Source organism: Aethalodelphis obliquidens, unplaced genomic scaffold, assembly GCF_003676395.1.
Source record: "Aethalodelphis obliquidens isolate GAN/ISIS:26980383/991018 unplaced genomic scaffold, ASM367639v1 scaffold31, whole genome shotgun sequence".
In the NCBI taxonomy this organism is placed as follows: domain Eukaryota; kingdom Metazoa; phylum Chordata; class Mammalia; order Artiodactyla; family Delphinidae; genus Aethalodelphis; species Aethalodelphis obliquidens.
In genome coordinates this window covers 13837062-13859041 of record NW_020837975.1, presented here as the reverse complement: position 1 = coordinate 13859041, position 21980 = coordinate 13837062, and the positions used below count along the sequence as shown (strand labels likewise).

The window sequence follows — 21980 nt, the reverse complement described above, 5'->3', positions numbered from 1 at the left end:
AATTGGTATACTGTTGGTATCTATGCTACCAGGTTATAAACGTAACAGATTCAAGAGTGACAAAGATTCCTATAGCTGCTGTCTTCTACAAAAGTCTAATAAGAGTGCATCTGCATTAGAGAAAGTGACCAAAAAAACTACAGAAATAGTTTATTTTTCTTTTCTAACACTCTCTAAATAGCATTCTTTGAAAAGGAAACATGGAGTGCCTAGTCATAAAACCTTTTACCACCTGTGGGCTTCAAAATTATTCATGCTTCCTTAAGATGTAGCAATGATTCAAGGAATCTAGCAAGATAAAACCTATTATTTAATAATTAGTAGACTGGAAATTTTGCTTTTTTAAAAAATACTGTGAGAGTTTATGGATGGGTATGAGAAGGAAATTTTAGAAAGAGCCTTTCATATTTTGCCCAAAGTATTTGTGTGTTACATATCACAAGGTAATTAATGTAAACTCACAAATGACAGTTATTCTTAGGGGCTGCAAAGATATATGCCAAGAAACATGGGCAGGCAGCCATACGGAAAATGATAACATCACCCTATAGCTTTTATGCGTGTTCTGGTAATCAAAGATAGGTAGAACAGTTTAAAGGAAACTAGGATTCTCTTACTGATTTATGAAAATAAAAAGAACATATAGGGCTTCCCTGGTGGCGCAGTGGTTGAGAGTCCGCCTGCCGATCGGCAGGGGACACGGGTTCGTGCCCTGGTCCGGGAAGATCCCACATGTCATGGAGCAGCTGGGCCCATGAGCCATGGCCGCTGAGCCTGCGCGTCCAGAGCCTGTGCTCCGCAGTGGGAGAGGCCACAACAGTGCAAGGCCCGTGTACCGCAAAAAAAAAAAGAACATATAAAAATATGAATTCAATTTTGCAGCTGTTTTAGTTCACTGTTAACAATACTCGGGTAGAGTAAATAAAAACAAACAGGAGGAAAAGTCCTGAATCAAAAGTCTTGAATTAGTAAGACTGTAGTATTTCTTCTCTATTTTTATTTGAGATTAGGGTGAAAAGTTCCAGCTACTAACAGTTCCCTAAATTTTTGAATGTTCATAGCTCTGTCTTCAGCTTCCAGTAGAGGAACCAGGACAGGCTTAGCAATAATCTGCCTATGTATTTTGTATCCCTGACTTAAAAGCAAACATACTTGATTTTTGGAAAACTACTGATTGCGTTATAGCAGTTAAAAAAAAATTGATTAGTCTTATGTTCTGAATTTGGCCCTTTTCTACATTGTAGTAGATGCCTCTTTAATATTAAGAAATGACAATTCTGTAGAAGCTGACCAATAGATAGAACCATTTCTTAATGGTATAATCCTGTCACTTTTACTTCATTGCTCACTCATCTCCCTTCAGGACCTCCCTCTTGCATTTTAACTCTCACCTTTATCCTCTAATTTTTGACAACTTGCTTTATAAACCTAGAATTATAAAGATAATAAACATTAAAAAAATAACAAAACAAACTAGTTGAAAACCAATACTGAAAGAGCTGTTATCTATAGTCTTTTAAACAGCTAAACTATAGCTGTTATCTATAGTCTTTCATGTGTTCCATGAAATCTGGATTCATAATTCATCTCTACACTGCCATCGTATGTTTAATGGTATTTGAGTAACACATTTCTTAAACCACTCTCCCCTGTTTCAGTGTTAAATCTTGGAATTTTGAGAAGAAAAGGTATTGAGTATAAAATTCAATACTAGGTGTGGTTATTATCTGGATATTACTAACCCTATATCGATGGTCTCTGTGAATACTTCCCAAAAAGCACTCCATGCATAAAACACAAGTTGGATCAACTGCACAGTCTCTGTAAAGTTAAAGAAAAAAAAAAATCAGAGTGTCATAAAATAACTGTATATTTTACCACATAATATTTCAAACTGGAATCCATCTTGGAAGAGCCAGAATAGTGAAATGCCTTAGTGTTAGAAGAAAAGAAATTATTTTTCCCAAAGATCTATCAGATCTTTGATCAATGCAGTCAGCTTAAGAACCTGCTTCTCATACTGGATGTGCACTAGGGGGTCTTAGAAGGCACATATTACTAGAATGGCAATTTTCCCTAAAGATTTGGGGAAATTCTATTTTATATTAAAACATACAGATGTATATGGAATAGATTTTAAATATTATAAATTCTTAAGATATTTTAACTAATTTAAATGGTAATAACGTATTAAGTGTTCAATATGCAAGCTGACATGGGTCTCCACACTCCGTCTGTGTATCTGATGGTCACACAAACCTGTGGTTAATAAGACATCCTGATGGGGGAGTAGGAGTTCCACAAAGTGAAGGGGTTGACAGTGGTGCCTTCGATCATTTCATTTGCTTTTATCATACTGCCATTTAGATACATTTACAGATCATATCTTAAATAATTTCTATGATTCTATGAAATGAGATGGGGTGTCATGAAAATCTTTAAATTTCCCCTTATCCTTGTTTCTGTATCCTCATAGGCAACCACCCTACTATGCCTATTGTATGCCCTTTAATTTGTATGTGTTCTTGCAAAATGTTTTGAATGCATGTATTTAAAAAAAATTTATTTTTAAAATTGTAGTTGATTTACAATATTTTATTAGTTTCACGTGTACAGCAGAGTGATTTGGATATATATATGTGTGTGTGTATATATATATATTTCAGATTCTTTTCCATTATAGGTTATTACAAGATGCTGAATATAGTTTCCTGGGCCATACAGTAAATCCTTATTGTTTACTGAGTGCATGTATTTTTTTTTTGTGGTACGCGGGCCTCCCACTGCTGTGGCCTCTCCCACTGCAGAGCACAGGCTCTGGACGCGCAGGCTCAGCGGCCATGTCTCACGGGCCCAGCCGCTCCGCGGCATGTGGGATCTTCCCGGACCGGGGCATGAACCCGTGTCCCCTGCATCGGCAGGTGGACTATCAACCACTGTGCCACCAGGGAAGCCCCGAGTGCATGTATTTTTGATGTGTGCAAATCTTACTGTGTTATATCTCATTCTGTTCTTTTTCAATTCTGTAACATAATTCATTCATTTTGTATGTGTACATTTGATTTGCTGTTTCTGATTGGTATATCATATGCCATGGCATGTATCCAAAACATTTTTTCTCTCTACTATCCCTGCACCGGACACCTGGATTACCTCTAATGCCTTTCTACCAAATAATGCTGCAATGAATATCCCTGTAAATGTTTTCTTATGGATCTGACTGAGATTTTCTTCGGCATATAAACGCAAGAGCAGAATTGCTGGGTCATATACATATAGAGTTTTAATTCTGAGTGCCATGCTACTGTCCAGAGTGGCTACATGTGCCCCAGCAGTGTGTAAGAGTTTTTTTTTTTTGGTAAGAGTTTTTATAACCTGCATCTTCATCAGCATTTGGTTTTTATCTCGTTTGCTAATATGTGCCAGCTTAACATATATGAAATATCTTACTGTCTTTTTTTGTTTTTTTTTTTGGCTGCATTGGGTCCTCATTGCTGCACGTGGGCTTTCTCTAGTTGCAGCGAGCGGGGGCTACTCTTCATTGCAGTGCATGTGCTTCTCATTGCAGTGGCTTCTCTTGTTGCAGAGCACAGGCTCTAGGTGTGCGGGCTTCAGTAGTTGTGGCACACAGGCTCAGTAGTTGTGGCTTGCGGGCTCTAGAGCACAGGCTCAGCAGTTGTGGCACATGGGTTTAGTTGCTCCACAGCATGTGGGATCTTCCTGGGCCAGGGCTCGAACCCGTGTCCCCTGCATTGGCAGGAGGATTCTTAACCACTGAGCCACCAGGGAAGCCCCTATCTTACTGTTTTAATTTGTATTTCTCTGACTGCTAATACATTTGAGCAACTCTTCATATGCTTACTGCTTTGAGGATTTCCTTTTCTATAAACTGCCTGTTTATATCCTTTGCCCATTTTTCTGCTGGGATTGCTTTCTTTATCTTGTTTATTTGCAGGAGTTTCCTATATAATCTAGTATAGAGGACATTAATCACTTGGCAATTTAAACATTGCAAATATTGTCTCCCATTTGTCACATGTATATTAGTTTTGCCCATGGGGTCCTTTGTTAAATAGAGCTCCCTATTTTGATGCAATTAAATTTACACAAAAATTCGTTTGTGCTTTGAGGTTTTAGAAGTTCCTTCCCCAACCCTAGGTCACAAAAATATATATGTTTTTAAAGAAAATAATTTTCTTCTATTAAACCTTTTGGTTTTACCTTCCCCATTTAGGTGTTTAATCCATCTGGAATCTACCTTTGCATATGACACAGGATAGAGATACTGTTTTACTTCTCCATATATAATGAGCTGCTTTTTCTAAAACCATTTACTAAACAACGTAACTTTTACCTATTGATTGTGCTGTCACCTATATAACATATTAAGTTTCCCATATATCCTTGGGTCTATTATCTAAGCTCTCTAAGAGTGATCTTTTTGTTTGTTCTTATACTATTCCACATGGTATTACTATGGCTTTTTGTAGTATTGATATATCTTAATATCTGATAGGGTAAATTCCCCATTATTCTCCTTTTTTAAAGGTTGATTTAACTATTCATGAATTATTATTTATTCTTCTACACAATAAGTTTACAGAGTTCCTCGAAAATACCCAGCTAAAATTTTGACAGAGATTATTTGGAATTTATTGATAAGAGTAAATTATCATGTCCATGATTATTTCCTATATCTTTTATTGAAGTTTAAAATTTTTCTTAATGAGTCCTGTGTATTCTTGATTAGACTAATATCTAGGTACTTTCTAGGTTTTGTTGTTTTAATGATACACATTTTTTAAAAATTTCATTTTCTAGCTGGTTAAGGATGATGAAAAGAAATAGTATTGATTTTTAAGACCCTTGATGAACTCAAGGCAGTTTTAATAGTTTGCTGATTCTGTTTTATTCCCCTGAAGTAAATGTGTATAGTCTGTACATAATGACAATTTTATCTTTTTCCTTACAATAGTTATTCTTCTTCCCTTATACTGTTGACAAGGACTTCTAGTAATATGTTAAACAAAAGCAGTAATAGTAGGCATCCTTTTCTTACTTTAGGTATTAAAGTAAACACATCTAAGTATTATGTTCATTGTAGGTTTACTAAGAAAGTGCTCTTCTAGAAAGAATCAAGCATTTATCTTGTCTTTCCTATATAAACTGTGCCTCAGGGTTATCGAAGGATCGATGAGGACTGTTTCTTTCATAAAAGACTAGCTCATAAACAAAGAAGAGATGATAAATTAGAGTAGCAACATTTTGCTACCCCCTAATGAATAACGATCCAGGCAGCAAGCATCAGTGACTGCTAAAACATTAGGCAAAAAGGCTGATGGAGGGACTTCCCTGGCAGTGGTTAAGACTCCGTGCTTCCAACGCAGGGGGCACAGGTTAAATCCCTGGTTGGGGAACTAAGATCCCACATGCCACAGGGCGCGGCAAAAAACATCAATAAATAAGAGGCTGCTGGAGACCTTCACGATGGTTACTTGTGCCAGGTGCCTAAACCCACTGATCAATTTTAACAAAAGCAGCCAAGCATCATATACTTCCTGATATTAAGAAGTTATGCATCAGGCTTCCTTGGTGGCGTAGTGGTTAAGAATCTACCTGCCAATGCAGGGGACACAGGTTCGAGCCCTGGTCCGGGAAGATCCCACATGCCGTGGAGCAACTAAGCCCGTGCGCCACAACTACTGAGCCTGTGCTCTAGAGACCTTGAGCCACAACTACTGAGCCCACATGCCACAACTACTGAAGCCCGCGTGCCTAGAGCCTGTGCTCCACAACAAGAGAAGCCACCGTAAAGAGAAGCCCGTGCACCACAACGAAGAGTGGCCCCTGTTCCCTGCCAACTAGAAAAAGCCCGCGCAGCAACGAAGACCGAATGCCGCCAAAAATAAATAAAAATAATAAAGTTGGGCTTCCCTGGTGGTGCAGTGGTTGAGAGTCAGCCTGCTGATGCAGGGGACACGGGTTCGTGCCCCGGTCCGGGAAGATCCCACATGCCGCAGAGCGGCTAGGCCCGTGAGCCATGGCCGCTGAGCCTGCGCATCTGGAGCCTGTGCTCCGCAACGGGAGAGGCCACAACAGTGAGAGGCCCGCGTACCGCAAAAAAAAAAATAAAAATAATAATAAAGTTCGTTAAAAAAAAGTCATGCATCAATAATTATGAAATTATTATCCACCCCCCCCCAATAATAGAAGTTAATCAAGCCTAACTACCTGTTTCGAGGAAAGACAGGGAAAAAAGAAACATTTAAGCAACACCATGGGGCCACAATCAGCCAAATCTAGAATGTGGAAAATTCCATAGAACAAATGACCTGGTTTCTTAGTAACATAATGGAAAAAAGAAGGAAGGAAAGAGGTAAAAGAGCTATTATAGTTTAAAAGAAAAAACGAAGAATAACAGCCAAATGCAATGTGTGAACTGTAAATTCACAGTTATGAGTCAATCAGGACAATTTCAACTCTGCTAGACAGCAGATAATATTAAGGAATTAGTGTTAATTATTTTAGGATATTAATGGTTATAGAGAAAAAAGGTACATACTCAGTATTGATTAAAAAGAGCATGTTGTCTGGAATATGCTTCCAAATAATCTAGCAGGGCAGGAAAAAAGTGTATGAGAGTGTATGTGTGTGTATATAGATTAAAAAGAGTTGCCATATATTGATAATTGCTGAAGCTGAGCAATGATTACCTGTCACGTCTATTGTACCACTCACCCTACCTTTATTATGTTTGAAACTGTCTATAATAAAAAACTTTAAAAATCTAATATACAAATACTCAATAAAGTTCCCTTATATATTCTTCGTTTGCTAAGAATTAAATCACAAACAATAATTGAAATACATGAAATGCTTTTCTGAATCAAATCAGAAAAACATTTTTCTTTTCTCAACTATTAAAATGGTGAATTACATCAATAATTGTTTTAAAGATGAACTACCTTTGGATTGTTAAATTAAATTCCATTTGATCATGATGCATGACTCTTTTAGTATATTCTTGGATTCAGATAGCTAATATTTTATTTAGGATCCCTTTCATCTACATTAATAAGGGAAATGGCTTTATAATATCTCCTCTTGAATTTATCAGGGTTTCAAATCAAGCTTATTAAGTAGCTGCATAAAGAGTTAGGCAGTTTTCACTCTTTCCCTCGTTTCTGCAGTAACTTGTTTAAGAAAGGAATTAACTGTTCCTTCAAAATTTGATAGAACTTACCCATACACAGACATCCAGGTATGCGATTTTTGGGAGGGAAGATCTTTGATTACCATTCCAATGTTTTCATACTATATTCAAGTTGCCTATCATTTTCCTACAAATCTATCCATTTCATCTACATTTTCAATTTCTTTTTAGCATTTACTTATTCATAATTCTCATATTTCAGAGGTTGTCAAACTTTCTTAGTTCATGGCATCTTTAGTGTCTCAACAGTTTCTTTCAGGGTATCACTAGACCAAATGAAACACCTAATCATTCTATTTATCAAACAGTTAGACTCAAAGAACTTAGAACCTGTTAGGCACTGCACAATTTCTCAAATCTTAGAATCAGACTGGATACTGCCACCCTCATTTCTTATTCCACAGGTATTTGCTTTTTAATCACAACAACGGAGAGGGCCCAGCTTCGGCAAGAAATGACATCACTAAAAGGAATGCAGTGAGTGTACGTCTCAATCTTCATTCTGAATTTTATATATGTGTATCTTCTCTTTTCTTACTCAGTCTTCTCAGAAGACTACCTTAATAATTCCAGAGAGTATCTCAACTTTTTACTTTTGCTTCATTTTCTGATCTTTTTATTTCCTTTCTTCTTTTTCCTTTGAGTGTGCTCAATTGTTCTATTTCTACAAACTTCCTGAACTCAATGTTTACCTTATTTTTCTTTTTTATCTTTGAAATAATTTTATTTATAGAAAAATTGCAAAAATAGTAGAGTTCCTTTACACCCTTACCAAGCTTTCCTTAATGTTAACCATAGTACAAGGAAATTGGACAAGGAAATTGTACCAAAAACATTGGTACAATATTATTAACTACAGACCTTATTCAAATATCATTGGTTTTCCCACTAAGGTCCTTTTTTTCTTTTCTGGATCCAACATAGGCTCCCACATTACATTAAATGTAATTTCTCCTTAATCTCCTCTAATCTCCAAAAGATTGACAGTTCCCCAGTCTTTACTTGACTTTGAGACCATAACCCTTTTGAAGAGTACTGGTTAGTTATTTTGCAGATGTTCCACAATTTGCATTTGTGATGTTTTCATGATTAGACTGAGTTATGCATTTTTGGCAAAAACACCAGAGGAATGATGCTGTGTCTTTCTCAGTGCATCATAACATGGGGCACGTGTTGATTTGATATGCTTTGTTACTGGTGATGTTACTTTTGCTCACTTCATTAAGATGGTGTCTGCCAGATTTCTTCACTGTAAAGTTGTTATTGTTCCTTTTGTAATTAAATATATTTGGGGAGATACTCTGTGACTATGCAAACATCCTCCTATTTCTCCTCAAAATTTCATCCACTAGCTTTAGCATCTATCAATGGATCTAGACTACAATTATTACTGTGTTACTTGCCTAATGATGATTTTCTGTTTTATTTATTAACTGTAACTCTTCAATACAGGAAAACTACTGAAAACATCCCTTCTCTCCCGCTTATTTACTCAAAGAGTATGGACTCATGGATATTTATTTTATTCTATGGGTTATAATTTAATACTATCATTACTTATTTCATTACCCAAATTGTTTTAGCTATGGCCATTGGGAACTCTTTCAGTTTGGTCCCCATGCCCTTTCAACAGGCCCTGTTCCTTTTTGAGGACTTTCTTACCTCTGGCAACATAACATGTTCCAGGCTTATTTTTTATCTTCCTTGTCCCAGCCCTGGAATCAATCATTCCTCCATGGAACTCTGATTCTTTTTATTGGACAATGGTATTTAGAAACCAGTATTTGGGTACCAGGTATGCTCACTGCTATGGTAGTTTCATTGTTTCTAGGCCCTTTTCTAGGCAGACACAGCCAGGAAATGTATGTTTGTATAGTTTATTTTTAACCTTTCTTTTTTTGGGCAAACATTTTAAAGTTATACATTTCCTTCTAAATACTACTTTAGCTATGCCCCCCAAATTTCAACATGTAATCTTATATTCAGTTCTGTTTCTAAATTTCCTCAGTACTTTCAGTGATTTTCTTTTACTTAATGTTAGTTCTCAACATTACTTAATGTTAGTTCTAGCAATGTTAGTTCTCAAACTTTGTTTAACCTACTCTTTTGTTATTTGTTTCTAATTCTTTTTGCAATAAATATAGTGGGAGAACAATCTGCATGGCTCTAAGCCTTGAGAATTAAGTGAGGTTTGGTCTTTAAGACAAAATATACAGGTCACTTTTTTATTTTATTTTATTTTATTTTATTTTATTTATTTATTTATTTTTGCGGTACGCGGGCCTCTCACTGTTGTGGCCTCTCCTGTTGTGGAGCACAGGCTCTGGACACGCAGGCTCAGCGGCCATGGCTCACGGGCCCAGCCGCTCCGCGGCATGTGGGATCTTCCCGGACTGGGGCACAAACCCATGTCCTCTGCATCGGCAGGCGGACTCTCAACCACTGCGCCACCAGGGAAGCCCCAGATCACTTATTTACAATTGAGATATAATTCACGTATTATATAATTCGCCTTCTTAAAGTATACAACTTAGTGGTTCTTAATATATTTACAAGGTTGTGCAACTATAACCAACCAGAGCATTTAGAGAAATGTCTATTCAAATCCTTTGCCCATTTTTTAATTGGGCTGTCTTTCTGTGTCCCTTACGTTTTCTACCATAAATATTAAATTTGTCAAATATGGAAACTGCTACTTTAGCTTTCTTTCTTTTTTTTTTTGTGGTATGCGGGCCTCTCACTGTTGTGGCCTCTCCCGTTGCGGAGCACAGGCTCCGGACGCGCAGGCCCAGCGGCCATGGCTCACGGGCCCAGCCGCTGCGCGGCACGTGGGATCCTCCCGGACCGGGGCACGAACCCGCGCCCCCTGCATTGGCAGGCGGACCCTCAACCACTGCGCCACTAGGGAAGCCCTTTAGCTTTCTTTTGTATCATACTTTTTGCCTGGTATATTTTTCTCCACTGTTTCTATTCCTATTTTTAGCGACTTTCTGTTTTACTTTGCCTCTCACAGATAACATTTTTGGATTTTTAAAAATCTGAGAACCATTGTCTTTATATTTTTATATAATTATTAAGAAAAGTAAAGCCAGTGACTTGTCCTCTAGGAGCCCATCATTTAACAGAAAAGACAAATGTGCATAGTTACTGTACCAGTCGTTAAATGCCATTATATTAAAGGTAAGTTGGGGGTTGGTGAAAGCACCCATCTCCAAACTCTCTTGATCATGGATCCCTTTTATTAGAATGTTTAGAGCACACACCATCTATCTATATGTAAATATACTCATATTACATATATATTTATATTAATAAATTTATATTGATAGGTTATACATATGCACTGCTGTACTAATTACAGTCCCTCAATTATACTGTAACTGGAGTCCCAAGAGCGGCAAAAACAAGGCAGAAAATATATCTGAAGATACAGTAACCTAAATTTCCCAAATTTGGTTAAAGACATCAACTTACAGATCCAAGAAACTCAAGGAGCCTCAAGAAGATAAATACAAAGAACATATAGCTAGGTGTATCATAATCAAACTGTTAAAATTCAAAGATAAAGTAAAACACTTGAAGGCAGCTAGAGAAAGCCAACACATTTCACATAAGGGAATATAGATATGCTAATAAAAGCTGACTTATCATCAGAAACCATAGAGGTCAGGAGTGGATCAGGATCTTTAAAACACTGAAAAGGAAAAGAAAGTATCAACCCAAAATTCTATATTCAGGAAAATATGCTTTAAAAAAATGAGCACAGACTTGCAGTTTCCAGCCCAGCATGTAAGAAGTTTGGAGGTCGCCACTCTGTCCTAACAACAGTAAAAAGCTGAACAAACTGAAATATCAACAACTCTTCTTAGACAAGTAAGACAAGTGAAGTCATAGGGCAAACTGCTAACCCCAAAATTGGAGAGACCAACAGGTGAACACAGAGAATAACAACTTATGAGAGCAGAAAGCCACTAGCACAAACCTCCACAGGAACCAGTGCTGAGGTAGGGAAACATGAACTGTAATTAACCAACTGTTGAAGGCTCAGTGTGATCAAGTTTGAAAAATTAAAAATTCCAGGGGGACTCCCCTGGTGGCTCAGTGGTTAAGAATCCACCTGCCAATGCAGGGGACACGGGTTCGATCCTGGTCTGGGAAGATCCCACATGTCGTGGAGCAACTAAGCCCGTGCACCACAACTACTGAGCCTGAGCTCTAGAGCCCGTGAGCCACAACTACTGAAGTCCGCGTGCCACAACTACTGAAGCCCGCATGCCTAGAGCCCGTGCTCCACAACAAGAGAAGCCACCGCAATGAGAAGCTTGTGCACCGCAATGAAGACTCAACACAGCCATAAAAAAAAAAAAAATTTCCAGCGACCTGGTCATTGGGGGTCCCATACTTTAGTGACTTTAATTTCCTGGAGTTCTACTAGGTTCTCACAGTGAATATCAGAGAAAAATTCTCTCGTGCTTCCAGCAGAAGATGGGTAAAAGGAACCACTTTGAAATATTCCAGAGCATTCTATTCTTAACAAAGTCTGCCTGCAGAAGAAACTATTTAATCAGAGCCTAACCTGCTGGGGTATTATCAGTCAAACTGAACTGAAAGAAGGGAAATACCCAATTCCAGCCCACTCTAGCCATCCTATCCCAACTAAAGGGGGAATGCAGGGGCATTGAGAAACACATGCGAAGTTCACAGCTCAGAGGTACAGGCACACTAAAAGACTGAGACTTAATCACACGACTATGGAATGCTTCTACTCCCTGACCCATTACCACCACGTTATTTTTTTTCCTGTAACACATTTTCTAGCAGATGCTTTTTGTTTTTTTTAAATTTTATTGAAGTATAGTTGATTTACAGTGTTGTGTTAATTTCTGCTGTACAGCAAAGTGATTCAGTTATACATATATATATATTCTTTTTCATTATGGTTTATCACAGGATATTGAATATAGTTCCCTGTGCTATAATGTACCCTGTTGTTTATCCATCCTATATACAATAGGATTGCATCTGCTAAGCCCAAACTCCCAACACTTTCCCCCTCACACCCCCCTCTCCCTTGGCAACCACAAGTCTGTTCTCTATGTTTGGACTATTTACAAGATCCCTTTTACCCAGTATATCACATGTCTAGCGATCAAGAAAAAATTATAAGACACACTAAAAGACGAAAAAATAGTTTGAAGAGACAGAGCAAGCATCAAAATCAGACTCAGATATTGGAATTACCAGACCTGGAATTAAAAACAATTATGATTAATATGCTAACGGCTCTAATGGATACAGTAGACAGCCTGCAAGAACAGATGGGCAATATAAAGAGAGATTGAAATCCTAAGAAAGAACCAAAAAGAAATGCCAGAGATCAAAAAACACTGAAACAGAAATGAAGACAGACTTTGATGGACTTATTGGTAGATTGGATATAGCCGAGGAAAGAATCTCTGAGCTTAAGGATGTCTCAACAGAAAGCTCTAAGGCTCATGTATGGGAGGGGAATTTGGGGGAGAATGGATACATGTACATGTATGGCTGATTCCCTTTGCTGTGCACCTGAAACAATCACAACATTGTTAATCTGCTATACTCAAGTATAAAATAAAAAGTTAAAAAAAACCAAACCTTTAAATATACGTCTTGGGGGAAAAAAGAAAGCTCTAAGGCTGAAAAGCAAAGAGAAAAAAGACTGGAAGGAAAACACAACAGAATGGCCACGAACTATGGGACACCTACAAAAGGTTTAACGTATGTGTAATAGGAATACAAAAAAGAGAGGAACGAGAGAAAGGAACAGAATATTGAAAACAATATTTATTGAGAATTTCCCTAAATGAATAGCAGGCACCAAACCATAAATCCAGGAAGTTCAAAGAACATCAAGTGGGATAAACACCAAAAAACCTTGTACCTAGGCATATCATTTTCAAACTACAGAAAATCAAAGATAAAGAAAAAATCCTGAAAGAAGCCGGAAGAGAAAAACAACTTACCTACAGAAGAGCAAAGATAAGAATTACATCTGACTTTTCCTCAGAAACCATGCAAGCAACAGGAAAGCAGAGTGAAATATTTCAAGTGTTGAAAGAAAAAATGCCTACCAACCTAGAATTCTGTACCTACAAAATTATTCTTCAAAAGTGAAGGTGAAAGGAAAACTTTCTCAGGCAAAGTGGACTTGGGTTAGTTGTAATATATCACAAATTCTAGGGCAACCACTGAAAAAGGTAAAAAGTATATATAACACTGATATGTTATGAAAGGAGTGGCTATATCAACATCTGATAAAATAGACCTTAAGACAAGGACTAAGTACAAGAATTAATAAAGGTCACTGATATTTCATAATGATAAAATATATCAGTATATAGCAATTATAAATATCTATGTATGTGGTTAATAAAAGAGCTTTTAGATACATGAAACATAAACTGATAGAACTAAAAGAAGTAAACAAATCCACAATCACATTTGGAGATTTTCATACCCCTTTTTCAGTAACTGAAAGAACTAGTCATAAAAATCAGTAAGTATAGAAGACCTGAATGGCACAATCAACCACCTTGTCCTAATTGACATTTATAGATTACTCATCCAGCAACTGCAAAATACACCTTCTTTTCAAGTGCATATGGAATGTACAAGACTGACCATGTTGCTAAGTCATAAAACAAGTCTCAATAAATTTAAAGATTGCAAACTTACAAAACTTTAATTGTATTAGAAACCAGTTACAATATATCTAGGAAAGTCTCAAATATATGAAAATTAAACAATGCGCTTCTAAATAACCCACGGATTAAAGAATAAAATATGAGCACATTAAATCAAAAGTTAAGTAGAAAGAAGAATAAAAGTAGAAATCAAAAAAACAAAACAGATAAAAAAGAAAACTAACAAAGCCAAAAACTGATTCTTTAATCAGTTTTATTAATCTTTTCAAAGACAGAAAACACAAATTACTAATATCAGAATGGAAGAGGGGACCTCACTACAGATACCACAGATATCAACAGCATAAGGAAATATGCAGAGCTCTATGTCAATAAATTTGACATTATACAATGAAACATATTTCCTGAAAAGTACAGTGTACCAAAATTGCACAAGATGAAATGAAGCTCTAAATAACTCTAGTAAGCATCAAAGAAATTTATCAAAAACTTCCTCTGAAGAAAATACCAGGCCTTAGTGGTTTGTTTTACTGGAAAATTCTTCAAATGCTGAAGGAAGAACTCATACCAATTTTATACAAATTCTTCAAAAATATAGGAAAAAGGAATACTTCTCAATTCATTTTATAAGGCCAGCGTAACTCTGCTCTACCAAAACCAGATGAAGACATTACAAGAAAGTGCAGGTTTATATTATTATTTTCTTTTTTAATTTTTAAAAAACATACAAATGAACTTATTTACAATACAGAAACAGACTTACAGATATCCAAAACAAACTTACGGTTACCAAAGGGGAAACGTGTGTGGGGGTGGTGGTGATAAATCAGGAGCTTGGAATGAACATACACACACTACTATATAAAAGACAGATAACCAACAAGGACCTACTATATAGCACAGGGAACTCTACTCAATATTCTGTGATAACCTATATGAAAAAAGAATCTAAAAAATGTATGTGTATGTATAACTGAATCACTTTGCTGTACACCTGAAACTAACACATCATTGTAAATCAACTATACTCCAGTGAAATTAAAATATATATATATTTTTTTGTGGTACGTGGGCCTCTCACTGCTGTGGCCTCTCCCGTTGCGGAGCACAAGCTCTGGACGCGCAGGCTCAGCGGCCATGGCTCACGGGCCCAGCCGCTCCGCGGCATGTGGGATCCTCCCGGACCGAGGCATGAACCAGTGTCCCCTGCATCGGCAGGCAGACTCTCAACCACTGCGCCACCAGGGAAGCCCCTAAAATATTTTTTTTAAAAAAAGAATGGCAGAGGACAGGGAGAAGGAAGCTGAGCCCTGAATGATATGATTGAGCCACTGAATCAAGCAACCTGAAAGCTTGCCCCATCTCTGCACTTGCTGTTCTGACAGGTTTATGCTATAAGTGACAGTGTTATATTAAGGTTTTTTTGTGTCTGTAATCCATGAAATGTACAGACACAAAAACACCTTAATAACACTAGCAAACTGAATCCAGCAATATATAAAAGTTACAATACATGATAATCAGGTAGAGTTTATCTCAGTAATGAAAACCATTTGGAAAAATATCAGTCAAGGCAATCATTAATGGAATAAAAAAGGAAAATTATGACAATCTCAATAGATGTAATAAAAGCACCTGACAACATTCAGTCATTTATAAAAAAACAAAAAACAACCAAACAAAAACACCACTCAGCAAACTAGGAATAGAAGGGAAAGTCCTCAATGAGATAAAGGGTGTATATCAGAAAACTATACCTAACATCATATTTAACAGTAAAAGACTGAATACCTCCCATCCAAGGCAAGGATGTCCTACTTTCGCCAGTGCAATAAGGCACAAAAAAATAAAAGGCAGAAAGACTGTAAAGGAACAAATAAAACTGTCCATTCAGAGAGGACACAATTATGCAAAAATCCTAAGGAACAAAACCCAGAAGATAACAAAAACTACTAGAACTACTAAGCGAATTTAGCAACGTCACAGGACACAAGATCAATATTAGAACCCAACTGTATTTCTTTATATTCACAGAAGAAAACTGAAATTAAAACTAAGAAACTAGGGGCTTCCCTGGTGGCGCAGTGCTTGAGAGTCCGCCTGCCGATGCAGGGGACACGGGTTCGTGCCCCGGTCCGGGAAGATCCCACATGCCGCGGAGCGGCTGGGCCTGCGCGTCTGGAGCCTGTGCTCCGCAATGGGAGAGGCCACAGCAGTGAGAGGCCCGCGTACCACCAAAAAAAAAAAAAAAAAAAAACTAAGAAACTAAAACTAAGAAAAAAGAATACCATTATAAAATACTTATAGGTATGTATAAATTCTACATAAAAACATAAAACACGGTTAAGAGATTAAAGAAGACCTCAATAAATGGAGAGACATAAGATGTTAATGGATTGGAAAACTCAATATTGTTAAAACGTCAATTCTTCCCAAATTGATCTATAGATTCAATGCAATCCTGATCATAATCTCAGCAGTCTTTCTTAAAAATAAACATTGACAAGCTAATTCTAAAATTTATAAAATGCAAAGGATCTGAAACAGACAAATGAAACTTTAAAGGAACAAAAATGGAATCAACTCAAAGTTTACTACAAAGTTACAGTAATCAAGTTAATGTGGTTATTGGCATACGAATAGCCATATCAATGAATGGAATTGATTAGAGTGTTCTGAAATACACCCACACTCATATGGGCAAATGGTTTTTGATAAGGTACCAAAGCAATTCAATGGGCAAAAGAATAAACAGTGCTAGAACAACTGGATCCCCACATGTAGTAAGTAAATGAAACTCAACCCCTACACCTCAAGCCATACAAAAAAAAATTAGTTTTGAGACAGATCACAGACCCACAAATAAAATCTAAAATTTCAAAGTTTATAGAAGAAAACCGAGAGAATGTCCTTGCCACCTGGGAGAAGGCAGACATTTCTTTAACACAGGAAACAATCATAAAATTTAAGTTGGTAAGTTAAACTCCATCAAAATTTAAAACCCCTGCCATCAGAAGACACCGTGCAGGGACTTCCCTGGTGGCCCAGTAGTTAAGAATCCGCCTGCCAATGCAGGGAACATGGGTTCGATCCCTGGTTCGGGAAGATCCCACATATCATGGAACAACTAAGCCCGTGCACCACAACTACTGAGCCCGCGTGCCACAGCTACTGAAGCCCGCACGCCTAGAGCCCGTGCTCTGCAACAAGAGAAGCCACCGCACCACAACAAAGAGTACCCCCACTTGCCGCAACTAGAGAAAGCCTGCGAACAGCAACGAAGACACAGTGTAGCCAAAAAAAAGACACCATATAGGCAAGTCACAGACTGGGAGAAAATATTCACAAAACATGTCTGACAAAGGACTCGTATCCAGAACACATAAAGAACTCCAGAGAATTCCCGGCAGTCCAGTGGTGAGGGCTCTGCTCTCTCACTGCCGAAGCCCCGGATTCAATCTCTGGTTGGGGAACTAAATCCCATAAGCTGCACAGCACAGACGAAAAAAAACACCACAAACACAAAGAAACAGAACATATAAAGAACTCCAAAACTCAGTAATAAAAAATATACAGAAGCCAATAAAAAACAGACAAAAGACTTGAACAAAAACTTCATTAGGTAAATGGGCAATGAACACATGCAAAATTGCACCAACATCATTAGTCATTAGAGAAAATTAAACTGAGATATTTTAAATTAAATTAAGATAAATTAAATTGAGATATCACTATATAGAACAGCTAAAATTTAAAAGACTGACAACATCAAATGTTGGTGAGAATATGGAGCAAGTGGAACATTACTGGTGGGAACAAAAAAAAATTTTAGAAAAAGTTTTGGCAGTTTCTTGTCAAGTTCAAATATACCTGACCCTTGACACAGCAATTCTACTCCTGGAGATTTATCCATGAATATTTAAATATATGTCCACAAAAAGACTTGTTTTGCAAATGGTTGTAGCCAGCTAAGGGTGCCTTCTCTTAGATAACAGTTTAGGAAAGCCTATTTTAATGGTGTCTTAATATTCCTAAAATGTTTCATAAAAAGCTGAAGATTTTTAATAGTGCAAGATTTATTATCTGGTATTTTATCTTATCTTTTGTTTGGCTGCGCCGTGGAACATGTGGGATCTAGTTCCCCAACCAGGGACCAAACCTATGACCCCTGAGGTGGAAGTGAGGAGTCCCAACCACTGGACCGCCAGGGAATTCCCTTATTTGGTATTTTAAACACACAGATTTATAGCCGAGTACAAAATAATAATGCCTAATACTTTAATATGTTGCATTTAATATAATGTTGGCATAAGCTGATATGATTCATGAAATAAACCATTTTCCTTAGCTCTAAATATTTAAAGTATCTACCAAAAAGTAGAATGAGCTGATAAAAAAGAAGTCATAGAGCCTTATTTATGATACCCTCAAACTGAAACAACTCAAATGTTCATCAGTAGTACAATGGATTATGGGCAATTACAATACACTCATACAATGGACAACTACTCAGCAATAAAAATGGAAACAATCTCTAATAATCATAGGATCATGAATGAATCAGATATATATTATGCTGAGTAAAAGAAGCCAGGCACCAAACAGTATGATTTCATTTTGATGAAGTTCTAGAATGGACAAAACTAATCTAAGGTGAAAATATCAGAATAGTGGTTACCTAAGGGCTGGAGCTGTTAAGGAAATCTCTAGTTAGATGAAAATGTTCTCTATCTTGGGAGGATGTGAGTTACATGAGGTTAACTATTGTCAAAAATGTACAATTAAGATTTGTGCCTTTTGAAATATATAAATTTTCCCCTAAAAAATAAAGAACTCAAATAGGGTATCAATAGGAAAATTTTGTTGATATAAATCCAAGTCTCCTTACCCAAAAGGATTACCAGTAATCTATTCATACCTCTATTATTTCCTAACATCTGGACAAAGGCATACGTGTAAAGTTGATATTATACCCCACATACTCCTGTGTTCGATCTTGCACCAAACTGGTGCATAAAAAATAAATAAATAAAAATGATCACAAATATCCAAACCAAGAATACAAGATTCATTTTAGACAACCACAGGAATCCAACCTATCCAGGAGATATCAACTTCCCACTCCCTGTTATTTTCCTAGGTTGGAGACAGCAAGGTAGACAAGGGAAATTCCAATATATTGAAGGCCACAGTGATAATATACAGCATTGAAATTTTATTTCTAGGTATCTCCCTTGGAAAATACTGAAATGGGTATAAAAAGAGAAGTATACAAATAGGTACACAATATTCTTTGTGGTGCAGTTTGCTACAGAAAAAAAAAAATCCTAAAATATACCGATTTCTAATTTCATTAATAAACAGGGCAATCAAATAAATCATGGCCTGTCCTTACTATGGAAACACAGCAGTTAAAAGAATGATGGAGATTTATATATACTGACTGGGAAAGATCTCTAAGACAAATTGTTTCATGAAAAAAAGACACATTTACAATACATACAGTATAATTTCATTCATGTGTCACATCCATAATTAGAGGTAACCAATATTTTTTAAACTAACACAGCATTCATTTCAATCTCTGGACCATTCATGTTAAAAAGAAACAGTCTTAGGAACTTCCCTGGTGGCGCAGTGGTTAAGAATCCACCTGCCAATGCAGGGGACATGGGTTCGAGCCCTGGTCCGGGAAGATCCCACATGCCACAGAGCAGCTAAGCCTGTGTGCCACAACTGAGCCTGCGCTCTAGAGCCCGCGAGCCACAACTACTGAGCCCACATGCTGCAACTACTGAAGCCCGCGCACCTAGAGCCTGTGCTCTGCAACGAGAAGCCACCTCAATGAGAAGCCCGTGCACCACAACGAAGAGTAGCCCCTGCTCGCCGCAACTAGAGAAAGCCCGCATGCAGCAATGAAGACCCAATGCAGCCAAAAAAAAAAACCAGTCTTAAAATAGAACTCTCCTAAAAAGAGATCAAGTGTTCAAGTTTTCTAAAAAGCAAGAAACTAACAAACAACTCTTCTTACTAGAAATAAGTGGTTCTTCCATATTAGAGCTTTATATTTCCAAACAGAAAAGGAATGAAACCATCTCTATCCCTCTGCTTAAGATATTTATTACTCATGGCTCAGTAATGTATTTTAAGACTGAGTATTGCGCTTAAAAAATCTTACATACAAAAATTCCTTATAGGGCTTCCCTGGTGGCGCAGTGGTTGAGAGTTCGCCTGCCGATGCAGGGGACACGGGTTCGTATCCCGGTCCGGGAAGATCCCACATGCCGTGGAGCGGCTGGGCCCGTGAGCCATGGGCGTCCGGAGCCTGTGCTCCGCAACGGGAGAGGCCACAACAGTGAGAGGCCCACGTACTGGGGGGGGAAAAAAAAAAAAAATTCCTTATAGTTCCCCAAGTGCTTTTATACACATTATCTCATTTTATCCTAACAACTCTGTGAGGGAGGAAAAATAACCCCCAAACCCTGAAGATCACTGAAAACACTTCTAATGTTCATCCACTTCCAAGTTTGCATCTCTTACAGACATAGGAGAATTACACTTCCCTGCCCTGTTTTGCAGTTGGACAGAGGCCTTCTAACTAGTTCTAGCTAAAGGGATGTAGGCATGGTCATAATTTCTGAGCCAGAGCAATTTATCTGCTGTGCAAGACCCTCCTCTTCCCTTGCTGTGGTGAACCCTAAAAACATTAAGTTTATGGAGATGTTACATGGTATGAAGTAACTACCTAGAGTAGAACCCTCCACTCATCACCCCCACTGATCTGAATTGGTCACACAGTCTGAATAATAAATGTATTTTGGATATTTAAAGTCTCTGAGATTGTAGGGTTGTTTGTTATTTTTAGCATAACCTTATCCATCATTATTGACAGAATTGGAGTTAAAAAAAGTTAAACAAGCAAAACTGTTTAATAAAGTTTATAATAAAGCATCATAAAGTACTATCTGGAAACATATGCTAAGAATATTCCTAACTGGTGGCAGCGTAACTCCCAACCCCAAATTCTGGTAATCTATAACATTCATGCAGTAAGTTTTTAAATGTTAAAAAAGAATGTTTTTAATTTAACTATACAACAAAAACAATGGAACTAAATCTAGCTTAGTTTAAGTTAAAATGTAAACCATACACCAAAGTATGATTTCATATTTTACTAGTATTTTATTTTTCTTAATGGTTATGAGATGTCAAAATATACATAGCTATGATCAACATCAACACTAAGATGACTGCCCCTAATAACAATCACCTCACAGGGTGATAAAGACGCAGATGTAGAGAATGGACTTGAGGACGTGGGGAGAGGCAAGGGTAAGCTGGGACGAAGTGAGAGAGTGGCATGGACATATATACACTACCAAATGTAAAACAGATAGCTAGTGGGAAGCAGCTGCATAGCACAGGGAGATCAGCTCAGTGCTTTGTGATCACCTAGAGGGGTGGGATAGGGAGGGTGGGCGGGAGAGGCAAGACGGAGGAGATATGGGGATATATGTATATGTATAGCTGATACACTTTTTTATAAAGCATTTATAAATGCTTTATAAAACCATTGTAAAGCAATTATACTCCAATAAAGATGTTAAAAAAACCACAAAAAAACAACCACCTCTATTTAGAAAGAAATAACAAGTGACAGGTTTGATTACATTTTTCCTAATAGAGAACTAAGTACAGGCAAATATAAACATTAGCCCACTGCCTGAAAAAACAGCTTTTTCTGACATCACAGAGGCTTCAGAGAGATAATTTGGGACCTACACAATTTTAGAAACAATGAACAAATAACAGAAAAATTAACCTAATTCCCTTCACAGACTCCTTTTCTAAGTACTAAACATAAAAGACTCCTGAATATCATTTTTTCTGGCTAAAGAAGACCTCCACCCTATAGACATAAGTCACCTTTATCCTGAAGGGTCAGTTTACAAACTCTCCCAGAATTCCAACAACCATATTTCATCTTTCCAAGTAATAGACTCCATTGTCATTTTATCAGGGTCCTGGGTTTCACGGGAACACCTACTTTTAACATAAGACATTCATCCTCAGGACCCCAGCAT

The 21980-nt window shown here is 37.3% G+C and overlaps 1 protein-coding gene across 8 annotated transcripts in view; it reads right to left on the bottom strand.

The window, feature by feature from the left end:
• Positions 1-21980, bottom strand: part of UBR2 (ubiquitin protein ligase E3 component n-recognin 2) — a 116229-nt gene that overhangs the window by 79726 nt on the left and 14523 nt on the right. For 7 of the 8 annotated variants that reach the window (XM_027127269.1, XM_027127268.1, XM_027127263.1 and 4 more), the window contains exon 3: positions 1743-1821. The exons of the other annotated variant lie outside the window; for it this stretch is intronic. In XM_027127269.1, the coding sequence (XP_026983070.1) occupies positions 1743-1821 (79 nt within the window). The remainder of the gene's footprint in view (positions 1-1742; positions 1822-21980) is intronic. 8 annotated transcript variants of the gene reach the window in all.